The following is a 26,010-nucleotide window of genomic DNA, read 5'->3' as shown; positions in this document are numbered from 1 at the left end:
TACACCAGCAGCATAAAGTTTTCGTACATTGTTGTAGTCATGAAAATAAACAAAAAACATCATCACACATAATATGTTGGATTAAATGCTAAAAAATGCTCTTGAAACTCAGCAAAAGGAAACCGTACACACAAACATAGGGGAGCGTTTTGTGTTTGTTGGGCTTACAGGAATATCATCACAGCTACAGGGCTGTTGTAATTTAAATAAATAAATGAAAAAATAACAGCTGCATATTGGTGTCAGGATAACTTTATTGTCAAATCACCTGTTACAGTACAAAATACTTTTCTCCACAATCATTTAACTCTCAAAAATTCTGATAATTTATATAACAACAGCTCTAAAACAGTATGTCTACTTCTCTACCACAGCCCAATAATACATTCAGAAGGCTTTGGACAAAATTAATGGCCGAGCCACTTGTATAATATAATAATGTTTTCACACTCTTCAAACTAATATTCAAACAGATAAATGTTCTTTGATAGACCTGCAACAAAAACATAGACGTCTAATAAAAAACAGGCTCATTTACAGAAATAATTAAATACCACACAACTAATGATAAAACAAACACCAAATACAGTGACACTCAAGTGACTTTCAGTTGAAGTGTGGAATGTGTCTGTCTTTTATGTGAATGCTATTTGGAAATGTTGCTTTTAAACAGCAGAGCTACTCTAAATCCCATAAAAAATATGCATGATTATTCAATTAACAAATAAAACAACCAAACAAATAAATAAAAATAATATGACACCCCAAAGATGATATAAATATGGTACACTCATAGTGCAACTAGTTCCATCAACAGAAATGGGAAACTATTACAACTACAGGAATATGGATGTAACTTGTAAGGTATTTTCCCCTGGTATCATGCCATTGATAATCTATATTCAAACAAATATAAATGGTCAGTGAGACTTTGCAAGGTCCCATGATTGATTTCCATGATCTCATCCTCATCTATACTTGCCGATGTTCTCATAACACTTTTTCTGCTCATCATCTTCTCTCTGCCTTCGTCTCTGTTTTCTTGGTTTGTGTATCCTCTCATCTATCATTGTGCTTTGCTCCGCTCTCTCTCACGGTCAGCCACATCGATAGCAGCCATGTTGCGGGAGGCGGTGATGAGGTGGAGGAGACTTATGCCAGACTTCAGCAGAGAGACCACGGCACAAACTCCCAGCAGCCATTGCAGCCACACTGGACAGAAAGAGAGAAGTCATTCAAAAATATGATGCAACCAATATTTTAGTCAAATGTAATCTGTGTCCTTTAACTTTGTTGTAGTGTGTACATATGAATTCAACACTACTTCAATGATTAAAACTGACAAAAGGAAAGAGGGACAATAGTGAAATAATAAAGCAAGACAGTAAGAAAGAGCCTGCTGATTCTCACCCTGGGGTTCCTCGATGTAGTACATTATGTAAAGCAGACAGAAGAACAGTTCATTCCCCATACACATAAAAAACAGCACCGGCTGTGGAAAAAACACTGATGTCAGAACAGCCAGTACATGTGAACTTCTTCACTAGATATCATGCATACTTTAAGAACAACCCATTAAGCTTTTGATGGGACTTCCTGACTGTGTGAATGAATGAGAGTGAGTGAGGATGTTACCCTGGATGTGTAGTAGAGTCGCAAGATGGGGTTTCCAGAGAGGTCAATTGTTTTGTGACTAGTTGCTCCCTTCATCATGGAACTGGAACAAAAGAACCAGAAAAAAGACACACCCATATTATTACAACGATTTATGTAGGTCACATAAATTGAATACAATATATTAACACATTCAATATATTATAAAATTGGGATTCTAGAAGTCTGTGGAGATCAATTAAGTTTTTTATTTTATTTATATTTCTTACTATTTGTATCTACATTAATATTCTAATGTTCTGAAATGCATTACATAATCTATTAGTGTTGGTTATTGATTTTGATAACTAAAAGAAAGAAGAAAAATCACAGCTAGTAAGATCATTAAAATGCATTTGCAAAATAGATAAGGTTTCCATTTCCATTTCATGCCAACTTTAACGATTTATGCATAGGTACATTTACTATAAAATGCATAAATAAATTAAATAATAAAACTGAATTCTAGGGGTCAGTGGAGATCCATAGATATATAAAATAATTTCTGATTATTTGAAATGAACATTAACCAATATTCTGATATGCATCTAACAAATTACTGATTTTAATAAGGATTAATGTAAATTGTTACAATGTAAATCTAAATCTTTTTAATACCGGGGGTCTAGAGGTATAATTCTTCCAATAAATGTGAGAGATTGTGCTTTCAAATATAGCTCAAGACTTTTTAAACAATAAAACTGCAATTGTTTGTCATTGTCAGTAGTATTATATCAGTAATGGAGGCGCATTTCATTTGGCAATTTCACAGGAATGAAAGCAGACAGCAAAAATGAGCAATTAGACAAGTGTAGCGTGCATCAGAGAGCTATGTGCGGGGGTTGCAGTGGCGTCCCATGTTGCACAAGTGAACAGTGCCAGTCTAGACAAAATGACTATGTAGCCTATGCCTATGTGTACCAGCTTGGGGTGAGATCATCTGTAAACATAAAGAGAGATTTCTAAGCCTCTAAGTACGGTCTTGAATCAACTGCTTTATGTATTCACATATCAGGTGGTGCTTATAGGCCACGTACACATTGTAAAGTTTCAGGAGTGAATAGCTTAAATACGGCAGTTAATCCTCTAAATGATTGTTTTGTGTGTGTACGGAACACAACTCACTCCCAAAATAGCAATGCTTGACACATCGGTAACCATAGCAATGTTCTGGCCTCTCACGCATTTGGTATATACTACCGTATTTTAATACCAAGATAATATTACAGCTGTCAAAGACTTCATTTGAACCAAACCACCGTTGACAGAGGTGTCGCGTTTTGTTTATGCTTGGGAGGCTGCTTCGCAGAGCGCGCTCTTGAAGTGTTGCCATGTCCTCTTATAATAAGAATTTGTGGGCTGCTTGTTTTAGGTCTGGCTCATAAAGCAAAACAGTTTATAATGGAATGAATAAAGGGGGCAACTGTGGACCGCAATACCTTATTTCTAGGGCTGTCAAATGATTAATCGCGATTAATCGCATCCAAAATAAAAGTTTGTGTTTACATAATATATGTGGGTGCACTGTGTATAATTATTTTATTTATATATAAATACACACACATGCATGTATATTTAAGAAAAAAATATTATTTATATCTAAACTATTTATATTTATATATAATAAAAATTATATATAAATCTATATACAGTATATACATGAAAATATTTCTTAAATATATACAAGCATGTGTGTGTATTTATATATATATAATAATTATACACAATGCACCCACATATATTATGTAAACACAAACTTTTATTTTGGATGCGATTAATCGCGATTAATCATTTGACAGCCCTACTTATTTCCAATACAAATTTCCAATACTTGTTCTTCAATACAAATAAGTCACTCCCTTAAAAGGGGTTGTCACTCCCTTAAATGACTGAACTGTGTGTGTGCACAGAACAGAATTAAAGGAGCATTGCGGAAGTTCTGAAATTTCTTACCGTTACTGACACCAGTGGCCGTTAGAGAAACTGCAGCCAGTCTCATGCTCGTTCTCGGCTGGCTGCACTAGATAAGGCTTTTTTTCTTTGAGTTTCCGTGGGTATCTGGATTGTGCTGGAGGCTGGTCGCTTCTTTCCGTCCGCAGAGTCCATTTGAAACACTACTGCTAGCGATTGCCGTTGCTTACTAATGGCTGCCGCACGGATGTAAGCCCAAGTAGACGAGAACGCGCATGACGACACATTTTGTGAATTTTCACGCCACTTCGGACCCGACTCTTCCACACACAATTGAGCCTACAGGCTGATAGAGGCAACCGTGGTGGACAGTCAAGGTGTCATTCTTTCTATTGCATTATGGTTGGCTCATAAATGTACAAATGAAGACTCTATCTTAAATATGTTTTTTAACTAAAAACCTACACATAGCCCCTTTAAACACTAAGGTGAATTGAAAACCGAATTTAGCTGAGTGTGTACGTGGCCATAGAGTTATGCAGGAATGATGTAATTTTGTAGGTCAATCCGGAAGTTAGCATCACCCTGGTTCCCTCGGCAAAAACAGGATTTATTTTCCATTGAAATAAGCTCTGTGACCAACAAAAGTTCATGATTCCCTTACACATTTTGTTCATCATGATAATCTTTACAAATAAACCCAACTTTTATGAATTTTGAAGCCTTAATAAAATCGGCAGAAGTGAAAAGCTAATGTTAAGCTATAAACAAAGTACAACACAGTGGTATAACTTTATTGTCACCACTAAGTGTCCGACAACTCTTTCAGTTTTTTATTAAAATCTACAAGCTGGAAAGTTTGAGTTAAAAATGTTAGCAAGAATGTGATTATACACACAACAAGGCTGTAAAAGCAGACTATTGAGTAGATGTGTTATCCTGTTCAGCATGATGACATTTAATGTCCCGACAACCTCAGTTTCCCCATTTAGCCACTTGTCAGCAACTGCCTTTTTCAAAACATGTAAAAGCTTTTCAATTCTTTTTTGTTCTATTACTTATGTATTTTATGTAGTATAAAATGTGAAAATATCTTGAGCTGGTCAACCACAGACCTTATTTCAAGCTGTTCACCAAAAAAAAAAAAAACACATTCAAAAAACACATCGACCTTGGGACAATGGAACCAGAAGTTCAAAAATGCATTGTTTTTTTAGGACTAATACCTTATGCCTTTATTGGATGAAATATTGGACCAACCTGTGCAGGTGCAGCCAGTGGCTGGCCACGTCCAAACACATGCTGAGCTGAAACAGGAAAGTGTAGGATGGGTACAGCAGTGCCAGATTCACCAGCAAACACATGGTGGCACAACGGTCAGTCAACATGTCCAGCATGGCACCAAACTTTGTACCTAAGGAAAAGGCAGGGATGGGTACAAAGAGTGAGCAAAGCACAAAAAGAGGAATAACGTACAACACAGAGCTGCAGATCACTACCTTGATTAAGAGCGCGGGCAGCATGTCCATCGAAGGCATCCAAAAGGGCACTCAGTAGGTAACAAAACACAGCCGGACCCGGGCAGCAGGGCATCAAGTAGAAGGATACCAGAGCCAGTACAATACGGGCATATCCTATTGAAAGTGTGGAAAAGATTGCATATGAAAAGGAGGAGAGTACACGCATACACGGGTACTACGAATTAATGTTGGCATAAAACAGAAGTAGCTATAGTCTTTTCTTCCCTATCGTGATGTAGCCTATATCTGAGTGATACGGCTTCTTGAACAAGAAAAAAAAAATGTAGGGTGGAAATTGATTGGATCGTTGTGATTTGCTATTTTTGTGATATAATGTAAGTGACAGGTTGTCCCGGTCTCGGGTCAAAAAACTTCACCAGAGAAGAGGTGTCTGCAAGAGGGAAAGGAAGTAATATTGATTATTGTTTTTGAGATGTGTGCATTGCACTCAAAAGTGGAGGCAGATAGAAGTGAATTCAGGTTGATTGGGACACTTTTTCCCCATTTTGAAAAAGTGTCCCATTCAACCTGTATTTACCCTATATGCAGAATTTAAAGAGCCCCAATGATGTGCCACTACAAAACCACTTTAATCATAATATATATTGCAGAATCACCTCTTTTCGCACAGTGTCTGAAAATGTTCGATAAAGGTTTCAGTCTCTCTAAACTCGTCTGCTCTGACTGGTCAGATGGTGATATGGGAAAAAGCATAATGGGGCAACTTTAAGCAGACTAAATAATTGGAGAAGTCCTGCAAATGTCACCAGAGAGAAGTCAAGACATTTTGAATAAACCTTACGAGGTCAAGAAAGAAAAAAATAAACCTGCACACGGATTAAATTGTTCACAACATGCATGTATAACAAAGGGTGAATTTGTGTTTCATGTCGACTTTAAATCTTTTATACTACATTGACAGCACTATTAGTGGATTAATGTGATTCACTCAGTCTAGTGCATTGCAGTGACAGCCAATAGCATCATGTCAAACATCCGCAGGAAGTCAAAACAACCGCTGTAAAACACAACGATCATGCAGACTAGACGCTAGTACAGTTGTACAGACTCTACGCATATTTAAACAAAACATACGTGACCTTTATATACATGTTTTTAACGAAATAACTATTATCAGTCAGGCAGCCGCGGTTAAACGTGCGCAGAACTCTGTCGCGCGCTGACGATCCGCGCTCGTTATAACTCGTTCGATTGACTCACCGATTAAATTCGGGACGAACAGGAAGATATTTTCTTCGGTCATGGTAACGAGCGCTTTTATTTGGACGGATCCCTGAAATGTCTCTTCCAGCTTTCTATTTCCCTGTAGTTGAGCGTGGCGCGTGACGTCATGATGTCCAGTACGCGCGCACGTCGTCAAAGGAATCCTCCCCTTTAATTGGCACGCGCTCTAACCTCGGTGACACCAAAAGCATCACGTGACACGACCCACTGCTGACCCCAAATCAGCTGTGTGTCACAGCACTGTGACAGTGAGTGGTATAATAACGGCAATGAAAACCTAATTAGTAAAGCATTAGATTTTTTCAGCATATTACACATTTCCACCGTCTTACTTTCATCATTGTGATTTATCTATCGAAAGTCTCATCTATTAACAGTGGTTGCCGAAATACACTGTAAAAATCCGTTAAATTTACCGCAAAATAAAAGACGCAAGCAACATTTTAGGTTTTACAGATTATATAGAAAACTTAAATTAACAGCTTTTCGCCGAAGCATTTTTTTTTGTCTTTTACCGTTAAAATCACGATCATTTTTTTATAGTGTACTGTCAGTTAGTCATCACTAAATAAATCCGCATATGGGGCACTTATTTTGTCAAGTTAGTATTATTTTATTAAGTTTTATATATTAAGTAAGAAAAAATGCAGCAACAATAGACAACAAAAACTAAAAAAAAAGAACATTCTTACAATGTTAGGAACATCTCCAAACTCTTAAGCCACACGTTGACTTATCAGGTCGGAAATTCTTCTAGCTTGTAAGTTACCAACTGTATCTGTTGTTTAGCCGTTTTAACAGCAATGCCATTTAAACAAGAACAGCAGAAAAATAGATTTAAAACAGTATATTACCGCAAAACATCCAATAAATTGGAGTCATTTGCTGACTAGGACTAAAAATAGCTCTACACCAGAACAAACATGTGTCTTTTTTTTGTAAGCAACCAGTAATTTCCACTTAGTATGGCCTCTGTCTCTATGGAAACGGTCTTTCCTCTACTTTCAACATCACCAGGGTGTCTATGCATGGCAGATGCACATTCTCATCATTCAGAAAACAGGCTAGAAGTGCTGAAAACAAAGTGTGCATTAGTCCAGACAGATCACACAGGAAAGGTAATTTTGTTTGTATCCTTTTTAATGACTTGTTAATCATTTTCTGTACAAGTTCTATAACCCATGTGTTAAAGAGTTCTCCTGTAATCATTTCACCTGAATGTAATTTGGCCTTTTTTTCTGAGCTCCCTGAACAACCATGCTCTCCATCAGCCTTTCAAACATCACAATTTTGCAATACATTTCAGCGCAGGCTACACACACTTTTCCACACATCTGCAACAGCAATAGTCTTTGCACCCTTATAGCTCCAGTCCTTTAAACACTGCAGGATGATGAAAGTAATTTCATATATTTACCTCAAGTTACTACCACCAGATACTGAAACACCCCCTAAAAGAGGATACACTAATAAGAATCCAGCATGTGTTGCTGTAAACACATTATATGATAGCCCAGAGTTACAGATGGGCTGAGGATTTTTTTCTCCTCTTCTGTCCATAGATGTTAGTAACCAAGCAAGAAAGGACATAAGGGAATGTGGTGATGGGCGGGGAGGCGATGTGAAGTGAACACTGAAAAAGGTTGGCCAGGCACAGGGAAGTGAGGTACTGCATGTCTCCTTGGTTCAGGAGGCCGAGGGAGAGTCCGAGTGAACGCTGGTGTCTAAAGAGAGCTGGCAGTGTGGGAGCACAAAAGATTTCGGGTTTTTAAAACTAAAATAACAACGTAACTGGCAAAATCTAGCTTCATCTCTCACCATGTTCTTAAGGGTATGCTGGAGATTTTGGTTGTCAATGTAAACAGCTTGTGTTGCCTTGTGTCCATTTTATACATACAAATTTAGTAAGCAAAAACGAAAGTAGTGCATTCCAGAACATAAGATGGAGGGAGAAAGGGGGGTGGGGGGGTGTTTGAGACACTTTACAGTCGTCTAGAAATGTTCTATACAGCTAAAATCTCTTAAAATGTTCTGTACAAGTTTAATACTGGCTCTAAAATACTACTCTCCTGACAACGCACTGCACAAAAGACTCCTAGCCTGAGATGTAACAAGGAATGCTGGGATAGGTAGTCCTTTTTAATTTTTTAATCTAAAACGAGACTCAAAATTCTCACTGTGACACTGCCAACATTTCCCACCTAGTGGTAAGCATTGATAAAATAAAAAAAACCTGTCTTTAAAAAAAAGAGAGAAAAAGAAATTGTAAAAAGAAAAATTAGTGTACAACACAAATATTGCAGTGGTAGTAGTAGGTGTAATAATAATGACAGTATCTATTTTTTATGTCCCACTTTCCAATTCACATAGCAAAATTATTATTACCCTAAATAAGAGTTAGTGCTTGTATATACACACGTTGTATAAGTACAATATAGATCAAAAGTGTTGAACAGAAAACAACCTGATGACTTTCCCCGTCAACCCTACCACAGGAGATGTATTATACACATATACTTAAAGTCATATAAACGTCTGTGGTGTATGTTTGTATACAAATGGTCTCAGTACATCACTCTCATGCACAGAAACCTGTAACCAAACTCTCTTATGGACATGTACATCATATTTACACAGTGTGCATTTATAGTCAAGGAGATGGCTTACTCACCTAGCCAGGTTCAATCTCTTTTTAAAAGTAATCTTAGCACACCTATGCTAAAAACAGACACTGAATGACAGCCCAGTTTAAACCTAAACCAAACACAACTTAAATGGCAGCTTGCCCTTATAAGGACAGTGGGCGGAGTTGCTTTAGGTCAGTTGAGCCTCTAGATGGCAGTATAACGTGTGGCATTGTTTAAAAAAAATAAACAAAAGAATACAGAATACGAAAATCATTTCAAAATAAAAAAACTGCCTCCCATCCTTGACTCAAATACAAATGTACAGTTTAAAACCCATCAATGATTGATGTTCTTTTAGTATTGTTTTAGTACTATCTACATAATTACACAAAAATCAGTTCAATCACCCTTTTAGTTCCTCAGTTTACACCTCTTCTCCCTTCCACAAGTTTCTGCACATGCTACAGCACCTTCTATTGCATCCGACTCGCTCGCTAGCAGTAAAAATTGAAAAGGACTCATCCTCTGGCTCAAACTCAAGAGACGCTCAGAGTCAATGAATAATTCTGCCATTATTCACTCACCCTCATGTCGTTTTAAACCTGTATTTTGTTATTTATCTGCAAAACACAGAGATATTAGAAAGAGCTTAAAGATGAAAATTCTGTCATGTCAAAGCAGACTTACTTTCTGCAGCAAAACAAGAATGTTTAAAGAATGTTCTAAAAATATATTTTATTATGTTCCACAGAAGAAAGAAAGTCGTATGGGTTTGGGGCGACATGCAGGCGAGTAAATGACGACAGAGTTTTCATTTTTGGGGTAAACTTTCCCTTTAAAGCAGCTCTTTTCCAAATAACGCAGGTTCACAGCTCTAAAAAAAAGACAAAGTGAACTACATTCGGTTCTGACGCATGAAAATCCAAGCGGTTGTTGGATTCATGAATGTACTATTATTTTTCAGACCCAAATTTTGATCTGCTCAAACAAAGCATTCAAGTGGCTTCAGAAAACTCTGAAGTCCTAAGAACTCTTGTTGCATAGAAAAGTGCTGCTTAAAAGATCCTCCAAAAACTCTCCTTTTGTGTTCTATGAAAAAAATAACAGTATGTAGGGTTTGGAACAACATGAGAGAGAGAGTAAATAATAACAGATCTTTCATTTTTGGCAAACTATTCTTTTAAAAAGGAAACCCTTGAATTGCACAAAATGAATTCAGCTTAACATGAACCAGGATTAAGCATAAAATAATATCTGTAAAAAGTTCAAATCTTCAACCTTTAGACGTGCAAGAAAATTCCTGGACATGAAAGAGCAGAATTCAATGGGTCTGTCTGACCGTTTAAAATAAAATAAAACTAAAATGGACCAGTTAAGGATGAGCCCAATCTACAGCATTGGCACCACTTGTGTTATTTTCATCCTTTCTCTCCCACACACTCAACAGTATAGCTTTCTGCTCCTGTAACAGTACATCTCGTCTTTTCTGTTCCCGATCTAAACCCTGAGCCCTCCCGAATCACTATCCCCCGGAAACCCTGAGATCTATCTTCTTGTAAGTAAAGGTCTGACCATCTAAATACGTTTTTTCCTCCTCGTCTCCGTTTAACTCCTAAACGAGCTACGTCAAGGGCTTTTCTCCCCTGCTAAAGCCCGCAAAATGTTCTGAACTTCCTGTCTGACTTTCTACGAGTAGGAGAGGTGGGATCCGTTGGAGATGTGCGACGTCACTGATGTACTCCGACTCAAACCTCCGTCCCCGCCCGACCCACCGGCACCTCCGCCCGAGGCGGTTCTCCGAAGGGGTCCTGGACTGTTTCTCAGAGCCATCAGGCTGGGGCCCCTCACAGCCAGGCCCTCGCCCCTTCCACCATAGCCACTCTGAGAGGAGGAAGAGGAGGAGGAGGACTGGGGAGAAGATGTGGAAAGTGAGATGGGTGGAGGAGGAGGAGGTGGAGGGAGGAGAGCAAGGGATTGGGAAGAGCCATGGGAAGAAATGTGATGCGAGTGGCCATGAGAGGAGGATGAAGAGGAGTGGTGACCACCTCCTCCTCCACCACCTCCCCACTCCCTCTCTCGGTTGTCGCGGTACAGGTGTGGTGTACTCTGGTGGTGGTAATGCTGCGGTATGTAGCGGAGGTGATGATGCGAGGACGACGACGACGACGATGCAGACGAGGCAGAGGAGCGAGAGCTCGGAAAGCCACGGGCACCCATTCCCTCTAAATCCCTCTCTCGATCTCTCTCCCGGCTGGAGATTTGCTCCGCTCGGCTGAACCCGGCTGTACTGTTCTGACTTCGCCAGGAGGGCGGCGCCGCTGAGTTTTGGACGCCATGGCTCCACTGACTGCCTGAACGAGGCACAGGACGGGACGGCCAGCCCCCAGGGCCGGAGGAAGGAGGGTTGGGGTAGCCCTGATTGTAAGCCTCAGCAGGGATTCCACTCAAAGCCATGTTACTGAAGCCCAGGCGCATGCTCTCCGAATCAAAGGACTCGATTTCTCGAGCTTGGTGCTCGAGCAGAGCCCGGATTCGCTCAGAACGCTCGTTCTGCAACGACAACATCTCCTCCTCGATCTGAAAAAAAAACCCCCCAAAAGGGTGACAGAAAGAGAACAAATTAGAAGACACATCGCATGTCTTTTGATGCTCATAGTATCAGTGTCAGCTTACTGAAATTAGTTTCGAGTTGAGTTTCCGGTGTCTTTGTACTATTTAAATAAGGAGTTGTTGCCTATGTAAAGCATTTTAAATCAGTCACTGAGAATCAGTCAATTCTCAATTAGGATTCTGCTTTAGATGCAATATAAATGTTTTTGCAATAAGTCTAATACTTGCTCTATTTTAATGTTTTAAAATGTAATTTATTCCTTTGATATAAAGCTGAATTTCCTTCAGAAATCATTCTAATATGATGATTTAGTGCTCAAGAAATCGGTCTTATTATCAATATTGAAAAGTGTTGTGCTGCTTAATATTTTTGTGGAAACCTTGATACTTTTTTTACACAACAGCATTTATTTGAAATAGGAATCTTTTATTACATTATAAATGTCTTTATAACATATTTACTGTCACTTTTGATAAATTTCATGCATCCTTTCTGAAAAGTATTAAAGATCCCTAACTTTTAAAAGGTACTGTAAATATTACAGCAGCTCATTAAGTTTTAGAACAGAGCCATCATAAAACATTCACCAGTAATATTCACTCAATTTCTCTCTCTCTCACCCTCTGCTCAAGAAGAGCTCTCCGTATAGACACCCTCTGCTCCAGGTCTTTGGCCTCTCTCTCGTGTTGTGTGTCTGTGTGCATCTTTATTTTGCTCTGATAGGCATTTAGCAGCTCCAATTCCTGCTGCAGCTGCATGCGCAGTGCTCTGTACTCGTCCTCCTGCGTCTCATCCAATCGCAACTGGTGGGAAAACAAAAAGGTGTGACATCAGTAGAGAAGCAGCCAATAAAGAGATTTAGGTCTGACATGGAGGTTTCAGGATCTGTTGATTAATTATAAGTAGGCAAACCTCCCAAAACCAGTCAAAAACATTCCCCATCATATTTCACTTTAAAATTAAAAGAAGAGATACTGAATTTATTTAAGGACCACTAGATTTGTCTGTTCATTTTTACATTATTGTAATGAATTTTTATTTTATTTTATTAATAGTATTTGTTAACTGCCTTTATTTTATGCAGATTAAAAAAAACACAAGAATATCCGACTGAGAATAAAAAATTATTCTTTTGATTTCGGGGTGAAACATGATTTGGACATGTTCTTGTCCATTTTTGTTAAAACTGACCCATGCATGTAAATGTATGCATACATTATTCTGTAACTGCACATCAGTTTGAGAGTATACACCAATAAAAACATTTTTAAATAAAAAAAAAAAGCATTAAAGATGGTCTTTCCTTGCCTTACTCACAGCCTGTGTGGACAGCATGTCTCTGATGGAATGGTCGTACTGTTCGGCCAAGATGGCCAGTTTACGTGTTTGCTCCTCTTTGAGTCTCTTCAGTACGGTTTTATGCTCTGATTTGGGCGTGGTCTCCAGCAGGTGGTTCCGCAGGGCTTTGTATTGCCGTGTCTGAATCTTACAGGTGTCTTGGAACTGACGTTTGATCTGGAGCTCTTTCGTCTGAGAGAACAAAAAACAAGAAACATATTTGAGGACTCAAGTCACGGCAAGTCGACATTCAAAAAAACTTCACCTTCGGATAATTGTTTTTTTTAACTGTCTTCAAAACGGGAAAACGAAGAAACCATTCATTGATCGCATATTCGACCTTTCTCTTGAACATGAATAAACCAATCTTGTCATTTTTTCATATTTTTATGTTTTCATCACACTTTGTTCTAATTCACCAAATGGAAACACAATAAAAACAAAATGGATAAACCGCTTGAATATTGGATCTCTACATGGCAGGCAATGAAACGCACCTTTCCACTAATTGGTCAACTAAACTTTAAACCGTGCCGTCATCAGTTGTTCATCAGTTCTACGCAACAGAATAATAGTCATCCGCTGCTACAGTTGTACGGGTTCTTAAAGCGTTTATTGCAACTGAATTTCATCTCTTTTTGTTTGCCATCACACCACAAAATTGTTTGCCACCACACTCATCAAACAAGTAGACTAATGAATGGCTTGACACAAACTGTTCTGGGGCAGAGCCTAGACAAGGCTTTCTTCTGTGTAGACATAAAATCACCAATGCGTGCCATGAAATTAGTTCATCTCATAAATATTAATTTACTTCGCATCTGCACCCACAGCCTAGATGCAGCCCTAGCCTACATATTTGGTACACTGCCTGTTTTATTTAGCTGAACTACTATAAAAATCTGTGACAAAGCTGCACAATGTACTGGACAGATGCATTTTGGCTACATTGATGTGAAGCGCAGACCAGTATCGATTCAAATGTACACTTTGAAATAACACTTTGACCTATACAGCCAGAGATAAAGAGTATTTTTACATTTATTGCCATCACTGTCAAAAAATTAACTTTCCCAATAAGGGAAAATACTTGCCCTTCAAATAGATTTTCATGGGTTTCAAGGATTTTTTTTCTAACCATATTAAATATTTATGTAATCCTAAATGTTAAATTCTTAAATTGAGTCAGATGACACTATAGGCTGTCACCAATTAAATCTGTATCAACAAGTCATCTTTGCACTAAAGAAGTGGCAAAGAAGCTCCATCTGAAGTTGGTTTTAGATGCATTTACGGTTTAATGCTGGGGCAGGAAATGCATTTACACTGCAATTGCATAATGTAATGAGAATAATGCCAGAACGCAGATTTATTTAGGAATAAAAATCAAGTGGCTGTCTATAGAAGTCATTGAATCACTCAATCAACAGATTTGTTCAAAGACTCGGACTCATTCAGGAATGAAACACCAGTCTGTGCCCCTACACTCGCACAACAGTTCTGTGACGTTTCTTAGGAAGTTACATCAATTAATACTTAGTGCTGTCAGTTAAACGCGTTATTATTAACGGCGTTAACACAAACCCATTTTAACGGCGTCAATTTTTTATCGCGAGATTAACGTTCTTTTTGGCCTAACAAACTTTGTAGTTTTTTTCACATGCTATTACAACAACTAGAAACGTTGTTTCTAGTAGAACGTAGAAAACTACAACACCACACCAGATCTAGCTTGACCAGAATCAAAACAACAGGCACACCACACACACTTGTTTGGGCTTTTGAGCCGGCCAAATAGTAGGGTAACGTTACGTTTTGAGTGGATGGCGAGTGCGAGACGCCGAAATGGATGCCAAAAAGATTCTAAATGGAAAGTTTACTTTTTAAAAAGTTGCCAAATGTTTCCATTGAATTCGCGTCAAACACGTTAATGCCCCAAATAAAATCATTAGCGCGTATCGCGCCAGAGGCTCTATTCGCGTCATTCTTGCGAACTGGACGCGCGAATGAGGCGAATTCGCGTCTACCGCGCAGCGCTAAACGCCTCTTTCGCGCAGCAGAGTAAACCAGTCTTTAAATTGAAATCACTCGCGCCAGACGCTCTATTCGCGTTTGGTGTGAACGCACCACTACTGTTCATTCTTTCTGTAATAAGAGGCTGGATTGATGAGCCTCTAGTGAATAAAGAGCAGTAGCCTGACTGCTATGTTCAAAGCAAACTTGAGAAAAATAAAGCAATAAACCATGGTTTAACTGCACTATAGGCTGAGTCCTAGTTTACCTTACATGTGCACTTTGTAATTTTATTTTGTATCGCCCTGTTTTGATCCCTTAGAAAGGGCTGTTTGTGTGACAAAGTATTTTTTCACCCTTTTATTGATGGACAGTGTTACATGGTGTAAAGATTATTTGCTCCAAGTGTGAATGTTAGTGTCAAATTAAACACTACAGTACATGCCAATATTGTTTTCAATAAAAAAAACATTTGCACAAAGCAAGCCAATCCACTTTTCCATGTTGATAAGAGCATTAAAATGAGAAAAAATAATGGGACAAAAAGCAATCAAGAGACATTAAGAATAAATAAATATGTGCACTTAATCGCGAGTTAACTATGACATAATGCGATTAAATATTTTAATCGTTTGATAAAATATTCTGTTGTAAGGAACTGATAAACAACTGATGACGGCAAAGTTTGATGTTTATTTGACCAATCAGTGGAAAGGGGTGTTTCATTTCCACCCATGTAGAGATCGAATATTCAAGCTGTTTATCCATTTTGGATTTATAATGTTTCTATTTGTTAAATTAGAACTAAGTATAATGAAAACAAAAATCTAAATATAAAGGGAAAAAAACAAGATTACTTTATAGCCGCTTTCCGACCAAGTAGTTACAGGTACTTAGTTATAGGAACTGTGTCCACTTCTAAACAGTTCTAAGAACTACTCTCCCCCAAACTCGGTGGCCATAGGAACTGGTAGGAGGGGTAAGGGAGTGACGCAAGCATGGCGACGGTCTTTATGGCATCATCACTAGACGTAGTGCGGCCACATACAACAACAACAAACCAGCATGGAGGAGGCTATCGGAATGTTCCTGTTCTGCCTTGCCGGGACCTTAATAGTACGAGTACGAACGGCTGCGTTTAAAGACTATGCTTGAGTTCCTGTTCAGAGAAACACAGAAGACGAAGGCTCCAGCGGGAATATGATCTTAAGTAATATGATGGAAGAAGATAGAAGAGCAGAGCGCAGGAGGCAAACAAAACGACGGGTAAGTTTAGCTAGCATTAGCAATTAGCTGGTTGAATGCGTTATGATTGTCTTAAGTTATGAGTTAGCATACATAGGCGAATTGCAACAGACAGTGAAGAAACACATAGCCGGTATGGCAGACAGCACGCTGCAAGTTCCATGTTGACAGTGGGCTTATAAGTTGAACCAATCAACGTAGACCTAGGGAAAGGGAACTAAAAAAGTCCTCGCTCTAGACTAGGTACTGAAAGACTTATAGGAACTACGGTCCGAGGAACTAAAAAAATCCCCAACTTAGTCCGGTCGGAACACGAAAATAAAGTTAAAATAAAAACTTTAAAATAAGGTTATAAGAACGTTAGGTTCTAGGAACTGCAAAAATCCCTCCGGTCGGAAAGCGGCTTATGTTCATGAGAAGGGTCAAATATGTGATAGATAAACGGTTTCTTTGTTTTTCCATTTTGAAGACAAAAACAAATTATGCAAAGGTACATGCATCCTGGTGTGTTTTTACATCACGGGAATGTTTCATCAGGTGTAGAGCCATGGCCACTTAGACAGTTGGGTTTAACAGAAGCCCTTTGTGGAATCTCATCCTTGCAGCTGCCAAAATTAGTATTTTCTTAACAGAAATCAATTGGTGTACAACAGAGTTATGTGGCATTAAGAACTGAATTCAGAATGCCCTTTAAATTAAAATTCAATTCAATTTGAATTTATGAAACAAATATGATGCACTATTATTCTCATCATGTGAAGAATGTAAAATCAAAATGGGACAAAAATACCCCACCAAGCACGTAAAAAAGCTATCCACACCTTTAAGCTTTTAGGTTGCTGGCGGACCTCCACAGCGTGTTTCTGACGGAGTTCCTGCTCACGCCGCTTATTATACTCCATCTGATTGGCCAGTTCGCTTTGGTGCTGTGTTCGGATCAGGTCGGCCCGAGTACGCTGAACCAGTGCTAGCTGCCTGAACTCCAGCTCCTGAGTGGACTCATGATGTCTCAACAACATGGCGCACTCCAGATCCTTCTGGGTTTGACGCTTATTCAGGTCCTACAGGGACAAATAAAAACAAAAAAGGATGGATTATGCATAGAAAGAGATGAATAGATAAAAGGGCAAAAAAAGTGATTTAGAAAGCAAAGAAAGGGAAAAGCACACAATAACTCATGTGCGTCTCACCTCTCTAAGCAGGTCCTGCTCCAGATTGTGTCTCGCGAGCAGCATTTTCCTTTTATACTGTCTGCACTGCAGCTCGTAATACTGCCTTTGTCGCCGCAATAAAGAAGCCTCTTCTTCAGCCTGGATCTGCTGCATACACTCCTTCTGCCTCACCAGCCATTCCTGCTTCTCTCGCTTCGGTGTGGACTGGTTCTCATTCAGCTCCTGTTGCCATGGGGAAGGATTTTAGGGTGGTAAAAGAAAGTGTTACGTGTGTGGACGTATTTGTAATACGCGTGCGATTTCGGGACAATGACACTACATATTTGGCGTGTTATGTGTTGCATACTTGCTCTCTTCTTTCTCTCTCCCTTTCGCAGGCTGCTTATTGGGCTTCACTCTTTTTCCTGATCTAGAATTGTGATCTTTTAGTGCAGTGGTTCCCAAACTTTTTAGAGTGGCGTATACCCTGAGGCATTTAACATGAGTGAGTCAGAGTCATTCATTCAATTATTCAGCAACAAAGCAAGTGGCTGAATTGATAAATGGGTAATTGAGTCGTTAACTCTCAAGAACGATTCATTCAAAGCCGCATATTCATTCACTAAACACTGCTGCAGGGTTCCTGCACACTTTTGAAAGTCAAATTTAAGGCTTTTTAAGACCTTTTTAAGACCTGAAGAAATCAAAATTAATACCGTACATTAGGGCTGTGCAATATTGACAAAAATATATATTGATATTTTCAACATTTTGTTGATAATAATTAGATGTTATTTTACTGATTTTTTGTGCTGGTGCCATGGCTGGTTTAGGTCTGTTGTTGACAGCTGACTCACGAAGATATTCATATTTTTCATATTCTATGCAGTGGTCAGTTCACAGCAGTGACAGAAATTAATATTTTAATTAAGGGGCAATATTTGCCACCTTAAATTGATTTTTTCAGGGGCATTTTCACCTATATATGGACATTTTTTCTAAACTTATTTAGAGTTATGCATCACCTTTAATGTCAAATACTATCATTCAAATTAAATTATACAGTAATTATACAATAATACTTAATTATATAATAATCATACAGTACCACTGTTACCAGTCAAATTAAATCATTCAATCAAAATCCATCTTTGCAGTGCAGAGGTGACAGAAGCGGCATCAGAAGTGGCATTAATTTATTTACACTCCATTTACAACTGCATAAATAAAGCTATGAGATATATATTTTTAAATCAATATTCAATATTTAAATATGAAATGATTTCTAATTTTAACATTTTATTTAAAGGGTACTTTAAATATGAAACCGCAGCGGCAAATCACTGTCTTAATAAGTGAGTTGAGGGAGTCATTCATTCAACCGATTCGTTCAAATGGCTGATTCATTCGGGAAAGAAGCAAGTGATTCGTTCAAAACGCGGATTTCAGTCAAGAAATAATCGCTGTCGGTTGCATTGAGACTCTGCTACGGTTTCATTTTGAAATTATAGTCGGCGAAATAAAGGGAAAACAAACAATATTGACAATGTTGTGTCTAAAAAGTAACTCAATGTTAACTTATTGTTAATTTAACTGTTGTATAGCATAAATATCACAATTGGAATTGTGCACGGGAAAACGGCACTCTTTCTGATGTGATATTCTAATATAAGAACATAATATGATATAAATATAAGACAAAAACTAACTTGGGGACATAACAGTTACACTGCACACATCACGCAGTGAAAGCACGAGAGACAAATGCGATGTCAGCTCGCAGTGCCTCGTACATTGTTAAAACAATGATTACAATATCATAAAAGACAATACACATCGCACACCATACGCACATAAAGAATGAACTTACAACTGAACTGACATTTACGACCTTTCTTCTCCTTCTCTCCTCTCGCGTGCAGGAGACAGTTATGCTGCCGCGACTCGCGAGTGACGCGAAATGTCACGTGAACTAGCAAATCCACAAAGATAGAATAATAAATAAATAAAAATACATACGCTAATTAGATGGTTTTAATTTGGAAAGCTTTTAGATATGTCTAAGTCAAAGTGTCATCTAAAATTTAAGACCTTTCATAAGTAAAAATAAGACTTTATAAGACTTTTTATGGCCTTAAATTTTAAAAATCTAATTTAAGACTTTTTAAGACTTTTTAAGGATCCGCGGGAACCCTGTGCTGTGTGTTGTAGTTCTGCTGTGGCTTTTGTTGGAACTCATTTCGTTGCAAAAAAGAGAAAACAATACTGACAATACTGTTTAAAATGTACATCACTTAAAGTCCCTGTAAAGTCAAAATTAAGTATGTGTTCTGAGTTTGTCACACCACAGAAAAATCTGTTATTAGTCACCCAGCCAAATTTGAATGATAAAAAAAGCCAGCAAGTACATAAAATAAGCTATCAAAATCTTGAAAAAATGAGCAGTAATCTCTGCTCTCAAACGCTGGGGGCGTGTCCGCTGGCTGCGCTGAAACCACGGCCACTCGCGGGAAAAGCTGCCGTCGCGCCACACTCGACTCTACAGCCGGAATGGATGCTCGCACGGTGGGCACGCACTGGCGATGATGGCACCAGTTGTCGGCGCGACGGGAGGATGAAGGCCGAGGCGGGAGTCGGTTTGGCCCCATTCACCAGTAACAGCGGATTATCAGTGAATCCCAGACAGTTATCTCCGACGAAAGTTTATAAAACTATCCCGTGTAAAATGATCACTTACAGAGGCGGGTTTTGGCGGTGATCCTCAGCTCTCCATCAAGGTGGCTCTTCACAAAATTAATCCACTTCTTCTTGATGTAATCGTTTTTCGGAAATGTAAATAAGGACACCGATATGTTTTGTACGTGATCCGGTGATCGCATCCAGGTAGTACGCATTTCCGTGACGAAGGCATGGCTAGCTAGCAATCTGTAGGCTGTTACTAATTATAGTACTGACAGTACTCGCGAATGAGCGGCACACTGATGTGAATCTGCTCTATAATATTGTTAGGAGCGGCCAGCCTCAGGGGCTCCAGTGCGTCATCAAGTAGGGGCGTGTCCAGGAGCTCAAGGGCTCCAGTGCGTCATCAAGTAGGGGCGTGTCTAGGAGCTCAAGGGCTCCAGTGCGTCATCAAGTAGGGGCGTGTCCAGGAGCTCAAGGGCTCCAGTGCGTCATCAAGTAGGGGCGTGTCCATGAGCTCAAGGGCTCCAGTGCGTCATCGAGCCCTGTTTTAGCCCCGCCCAGAAAATCCGGAAAATAGCAATGGTGAAAAACTGTTTAACGGTCTAACTCCACAATTCAGTACTTCACAGTTCACAGTCTTTGTAATATGTTTAAGCAATACATTTCTAACATTTATAATGTGTTTAGAATTTTTTTTTGAAATTGCCTTTACAGGGACTTTAATGTTATGATGTTTGGAAAAACATAAAAATGAAAAACTAGAACACAGGATGTTTTTGTTACGAAGAGTTCGAGTCTTAAATAAATCTCTATGCACAGTCTGTCTATTCGTTTATGCTAGCATCCCCACTTTTACAAAGGAGTCCTACTTTGTCGAGAACAGCAGCATTGAAGCGCGAACAGACAGCATCCTCTGCACACAATCATACGCATGCTGCTTGTGTGGATGCAGTCCTTTTTGACCGCAAAAGATGAGGTAATTTGATTAGATGCCTTGTATTTACTGCATTTCGCCTGTTAGAAATACATGCTTGGTTTTCATGTTATTTTAAGGTGGGGTAGAATTAAATGAACGGCAAAACTCATTTTGTTCGCATACCCTGTCACCTCACGTACACCTTGGAGACAAGTACCCCTGTTTGGGAACCACTGTTTTAGTGACTTTTCTCGTGTAAACATGTACAACCGAAGGCGGTCTTTTTCTCTCAACTTTGTGAATGAGTTGGGTAACTGTAAGAGAGCGTGCGAACGCTGAGCTTGTTCTTCTCTTATGTTACTTTTATTATTTTGTTTTTACTCTTAATTTGTGTAAATATTTTGTTTGGATTTGGAATACGTAGGGAATTTTGCTTTATTAATGTTAGACAGAGAGCAGGGTTAGGGGCCGTTCACACGGAACATGTTTTTCCATTCCTATGCGCTACTTTTCCATTATTTTTCTATGTAAACACAACTAGAGGGACGAGCATGACCGTTGCTCTCACGAATTTTGCAGCATCTAGCGCATAGCACAGCGTTCTAAAAATGGGGCACTCAAGTTAAAATCAGTTCAACTTTTAAAAAACGCGTCTTTTTCTCGACTCGTCTTTTTCCGTTCCACTGACCTGTGTCAATTTTGTCGCTTTTCTGGTACAGGGGATTGAAGCGACCATCAGTTCCCCCCCCCCCCCCCATTATATTTATCATTATTATTTATTTTAATTTACAATAATTGTTACATCCTCTCCTACCCCTAGACAAACAGGGAGGTTTGTAACAAGTTAAAGATAGGTAATGGGGTTGATAAATATTGTGCAAGTACAGGGTGTACCTCCTTTAGCTGCTCCTTGCGTTGCCTGTACTGCCGTTTCTGGGAATCCAGCAGGCCGTTGAGTTCCTTCTTCTGCTGGTTCAAAATGTGCTGCTGAAATTTCTTCTCTTCCGTCTGCGCAGCTTTAATCTTAAAAAAAGAAAAACAACGAGATAAATATGTATAGCAACACTAATAATACATATAAATACATTCACAAATGTTCAAAAGTTTGGGGTCAGTATGATTTAAAAAAAAGAAAATTAATCCTTTTATTCACCAGGGTTGCATTAAAATGATCAAAAGGGACAGTAAAGACAATGTCACAAATTCAAACAATCCTAAAACAATCCACCAAAATATGACAAAATAAATGTTACTTGAACAAAAACGGCATATTAGAATAATTTCTGAAAGATCATCATGCGACAATGAAGACTGAAGCAATGGCTTTTGAAAATGCAGCTTTGCCATTACAGAAAGAAAATATATTTAAATAGAAAAGTTAATAATAATAATACATTTTATTAACTGTCACAATACTATTGTTTTACTGTATTTTTGATCAAATAAATGCAGCCTTGTTGAAAAATAGACTTCTTTAAAAAAAACTAAAAATTTTTTTTAGAACTGTTGTATATATTTTTCTTTCTTAAAAACTTAAAAAAAAAGTACTTTTACTTAACTCTACTCCCTATCTGATAGTGAATCTTTTTTAAATCAGAGATTATATTTAAACATCTTTTACCTAAAAGTCACATTCTTGCAAATCACAAGACTAATATCATTTTTAAAAAATTTCTTAAACCCCTCACCTCTTTTTCCAGGATGGCCTGATGTTTCTTACTCAGCTTGTCTGCTTCACTTCCAAAGTTGTTTCTCTGGGTCTCCAGCTCTTTGTCCAGCCTGAGCTGATGTTCATCCATCTCAGACTTGAGTTTGTTCTCCAGAGCCAGCAGTTGTTTCTGGTGCTGCCTCCTCATGCGCTTGTACCCGGACATCTGCTCCCTCAGAGCTGAGCCCTGCTCATGCTCCTGAATCTGACGGGTCACCTGGAAAGAAAGGGAGAGAGAAGGTTGTCTATCCCAACTTCAGATCTGCAAAAAAAAAAAGAAAAGAAAAAAAAGGACTCTGAGCTGCAGGTCAGTCAGATGCTCACCAGTGAGGCTGTGCGGATGGTGGCAAAATGGTCTCGGTTTCTGTGCACCCTCCTCCGAGCGGCCGACGACGGCTGCTGCTGCGACTCCATCTCCGGCTGATAAGGATCGTCATAAATATTATCACGCGTCTGATGAGCAAAAACAAATTAGTCAAGGAAAGGTACATTTTTGAGGATTGTGTGTTCTCACGCTGTGATTACGTACAGTGGGGCGGTGTATAATAGAGCTGTTAGACGTGACAGTCTGTTCTCCCTCCTGCATCATGGCCATCTCAGCACTGTCGTCCGAGCCATCGGCCAGGCTGTTGACTGAGGAACTCTGGGAGCTGGCGCTGATAGACATGGAGGGCACTGACTGAGAGCTCTCCATACTGTTCACCGTGCCTGTCTGCAGGAGGTACTGCTCTGCTTCCTACACACACATACAAAAGAAAACATGTCATGATCTTTTCCTATTTCTGTAGTGTAGAACAATATAACAAAAGAACAGAAAATGGGCTGAAGTAGATAGAAGGATCAAAGAAGAGAAAGACAAAGGTTGACAAGCCTTTGGATGTACCTCTTCTTCCTCTCCTCCTTCCTGTGTGGGGCCATTGAGGGTTTCCTGAAACAGGATCTTCTTCATCTTCCTGTACTGCAGGTTGTCCAGCTCTCGCACAGCGTCTTTGGTGCGCGTGATCAGATCCATCACTACAGAATGAGCGCGCTCTCGACATAGGAAATGGTGCTGTGAAGGGAACACATGGTGTGAATCACAGAGCTATATAGATGAGCTTCATGACTCAATCTCAGCATGTGTAAACGTGGATGAGCTAGGGTTACGCAGAATAACCGGTTACATTGGTCATACGAATAATTGCTATTAATGATTTAATTGCCCATTTTGTCACCTGCAGTATAAGCTTAATAATACACATACTGCACTACAGCTTAAAATGTGATTAATTAGGAATCCAGTGTGAGCCATTAATAGCACTGGAAGTGTTTAAAAGGATAGTTCACCCAAAAATGAAAATTACCCCATGATTTACTCGCCCTCAAGCGAGTTATATATATATATATATATATATATATATATATATATATATATATATATATATATATATATATATATAAAAATGTCCTGGCTCTTCCAAGCTTTATAATGACAGTGAATGACAGTTTCTGTTTTGAAGTCCATCAAAGTGCATTAGGGATGGCCATTCGATTCAATTTTCTTAGACGATCGACTATCGATTAATCATTAAGATTTTTATATTAAAATTCATTATTTATTTAACTTTTTATAAATTAAAAATGCAATGAAAATTCAAAAATACAGCGTGTTTTTCCTCGATGAGATATTTATTACAAGAAGATGTGGCAGTTAAACTGGAGGTTCGGTTAGGCTAAATTTGAAGACATGTGCTCAAGCAGCGGAACCTGCAGCTGCGAGCCGGCATTCTTAAACAGAGACCCGTTTGTTCCAAAATAATAAATAATAAAAAAAGAATCATGTTAAACAATAACTTAACCAAAAACATAATAATACTTAGATCTGACAGGTTTTGTCAAAATGTAACTCAAAACTATTCAAGGCACAGAGTCGAGAAAGAGGGTGAGAGAGATTAGCCTACCTAACAATTAATTAGGCTACTTAACAAATTATGCTACTTAAAGGGTTAGTTCACCCAAAAATGAAAATTATGTCATTAATGACTCACCCTCATGTCGTTCCAAGCCCGTAAGATGTCACATGGACTACTTTGATGATGTCTTTATTTCCTTTCTGGACAAGGACAGTATACCGTGTATACATTTACAATGGAGGGACAGAAAGCTCTCGGACTAAATCTAAAATATCTTAAACTGTGTTCCGAAGATGAACGGAGGTCTTACGGGCTTGGAACGACATGAGGGTGAGTACTTGCAATATCTCATAATAATAATAATAATAATAATGTTATTTATATTGCGCTTTTCTTGTACCCAAAGCGCTACAAGTACAGTACCAAAGTAAATACATTAACAATTAAGATACATTAACATACACCAATTAAGACACAAACACCTTCTTAAAAAAGATGGGTTTTTAACAATTTCTTAAAACTCGTTAATGTTGTAGTATTCCTAACAGTTAAAGGAAGTGCATTCCACAACCTGGGGGCTGCCACAGAGAAAGCTCTTTCACCCATCGTTTTCAGTCTGCAAGAAGGCTGTTTAAGTAGAAAAGAGTGGGCGGAGCAGAGAGATCGAGAGGGTATATATGGCGTAATTAGATCACATATATATGATGGTGCAGTTCCATGTACAGCCTTATACGTTAAAATAAGAGTTTTAAAATCAATACGGGCATGTACCGGAAGCCAATGCAGGTTCCTAAGCACACCAGAGATATGCTGACGAAAAGGAGTGTGTGCAAGAACACGTGCAGCTGAGTTCTGTATGTGTTTGTAGTCGCTTAATAGACTTTGCTGGTAGGCCAAGATAAAGGGCATTACAATAATCAAGCCTAGAGGTCACAAGTGCATGGACAAGCCTTTCAGCATCAGGTAATGAAAGAAAAGGCCTGATCCTGGCAATATTCCTTAAATGGAAGAATGCAGATTTTGAAATGCTCTTGATATGTGCTTCAAGTGTTAAATGAGAATCAAAAATTACACCAAGGTTGCGAACTTGAGGTGATGCAGATAGTACATTATTTTCAATGTCCAAATTAAAATTTTCACCATTACAGGTAGCTGCAGGGGTACCAACTAAAAGAACCTCTGACTTTGTCCCATTTAATTTAAGAAAATTATGGTACATCCATATTTTAATTTCCTGCAGACAGTCAGAAAGGGTTGCTGATATACCTGTGATATTAGTTTTTGTGCTAATATAAATCTGAGTATCATCAGCAAAAAAGTGGAACCCCAAACCATGCTTTCTAATAATCTGCCCTAAAGGAAGCATGTAAATATTAAAAAGTATTGGGCCAAGGACAGACCCCTGAGGAACACCATGACATACCTGTCCAACGTTAGATTTATTATTTTCTAAAGTGACAAACTGGGTACGATCAGTGAGGTAAGATTTAAACCACTC

At 38.7% G+C, this 26,010-nt stretch overlaps 2 protein-coding genes across 3 annotated transcripts in view; both read right to left on the bottom strand.

The window, feature by feature from the left end:
* Positions 1–236: 236 nt before the first annotated feature.
* Positions 237–6,437, bottom strand: cdipt (CDP-diacylglycerol--inositol 3-phosphatidyltransferase (phosphatidylinositol synthase)). The gene is made up of 6 exons (XM_056239792.1): positions 6,306–6,437; positions 5,064–5,198; positions 4,825–4,978; positions 1,636–1,717; positions 1,411–1,492; positions 237–1,212 (listed from the first exon to the last, which is right to left on the bottom strand). The coding sequence occupies exons 1-6, from the start codon at positions 6,346–6,348 to the stop codon at positions 1,067–1,069; spliced, it is 642 nt and encodes a 213-aa protein (XP_056095767.1). The 5' UTR covers positions 6,349–6,437; the 3' UTR covers positions 237–1,066.
* A 1,014-nt stretch (positions 6,438–7,451) lies between these two features.
* The window catches only part of taok2a (TAO kinase 2a), a 57,812-nt gene continuing 39,253 nt past the window's right edge, over positions 7,452–26,010 (bottom strand). Inside the window, exons 11-20 of one of the 2 annotated variants that reach the window (XM_056239785.1) lie at positions 23,504–23,671; positions 23,150–23,356; positions 22,945–23,073; positions 22,601–22,837; positions 21,807–21,935; positions 17,354–17,557; positions 16,985–17,224; positions 12,876–13,097; positions 12,188–12,370; positions 7,452–11,533 (exon numbers count right to left, since the gene is read on the bottom strand). In XM_056239785.1, coding sequence (XP_056095760.1) covers positions 10,643–11,533; positions 12,188–12,370; positions 12,876–13,097; positions 16,985–17,224; positions 17,354–17,557; positions 21,807–21,935; positions 22,601–22,837; positions 22,945–23,073; positions 23,150–23,356; positions 23,504–23,671 — 2,610 coding nt within the window. In that variant the 3' untranslated portion in view covers positions 7,452–10,642. The remainder of the gene's footprint in view (positions 11,534–12,187; positions 12,371–12,875; positions 13,098–16,984; positions 17,225–17,353; positions 17,558–21,806; positions 21,936–22,600; positions 22,838–22,944; positions 23,074–23,149; positions 23,357–23,503; positions 23,672–26,010) is intronic. The other variant, XM_056239787.1, reaches the window with a different exon arrangement.

Source organism: Rhinichthys klamathensis, unplaced genomic scaffold, assembly GCF_029890125.1.
Source record: "Rhinichthys klamathensis goyatoka isolate OS25496 unplaced genomic scaffold, OSU_Roscu_1.1 h1tg000571l_1, whole genome shotgun sequence".
Taxonomy (NCBI): Eukaryota; Metazoa; Chordata; class Actinopteri; order Cypriniformes; family Leuciscidae; genus Rhinichthys; species Rhinichthys klamathensis.
This window is presented reverse-complemented; position numbering and strand designations above follow the sequence as displayed.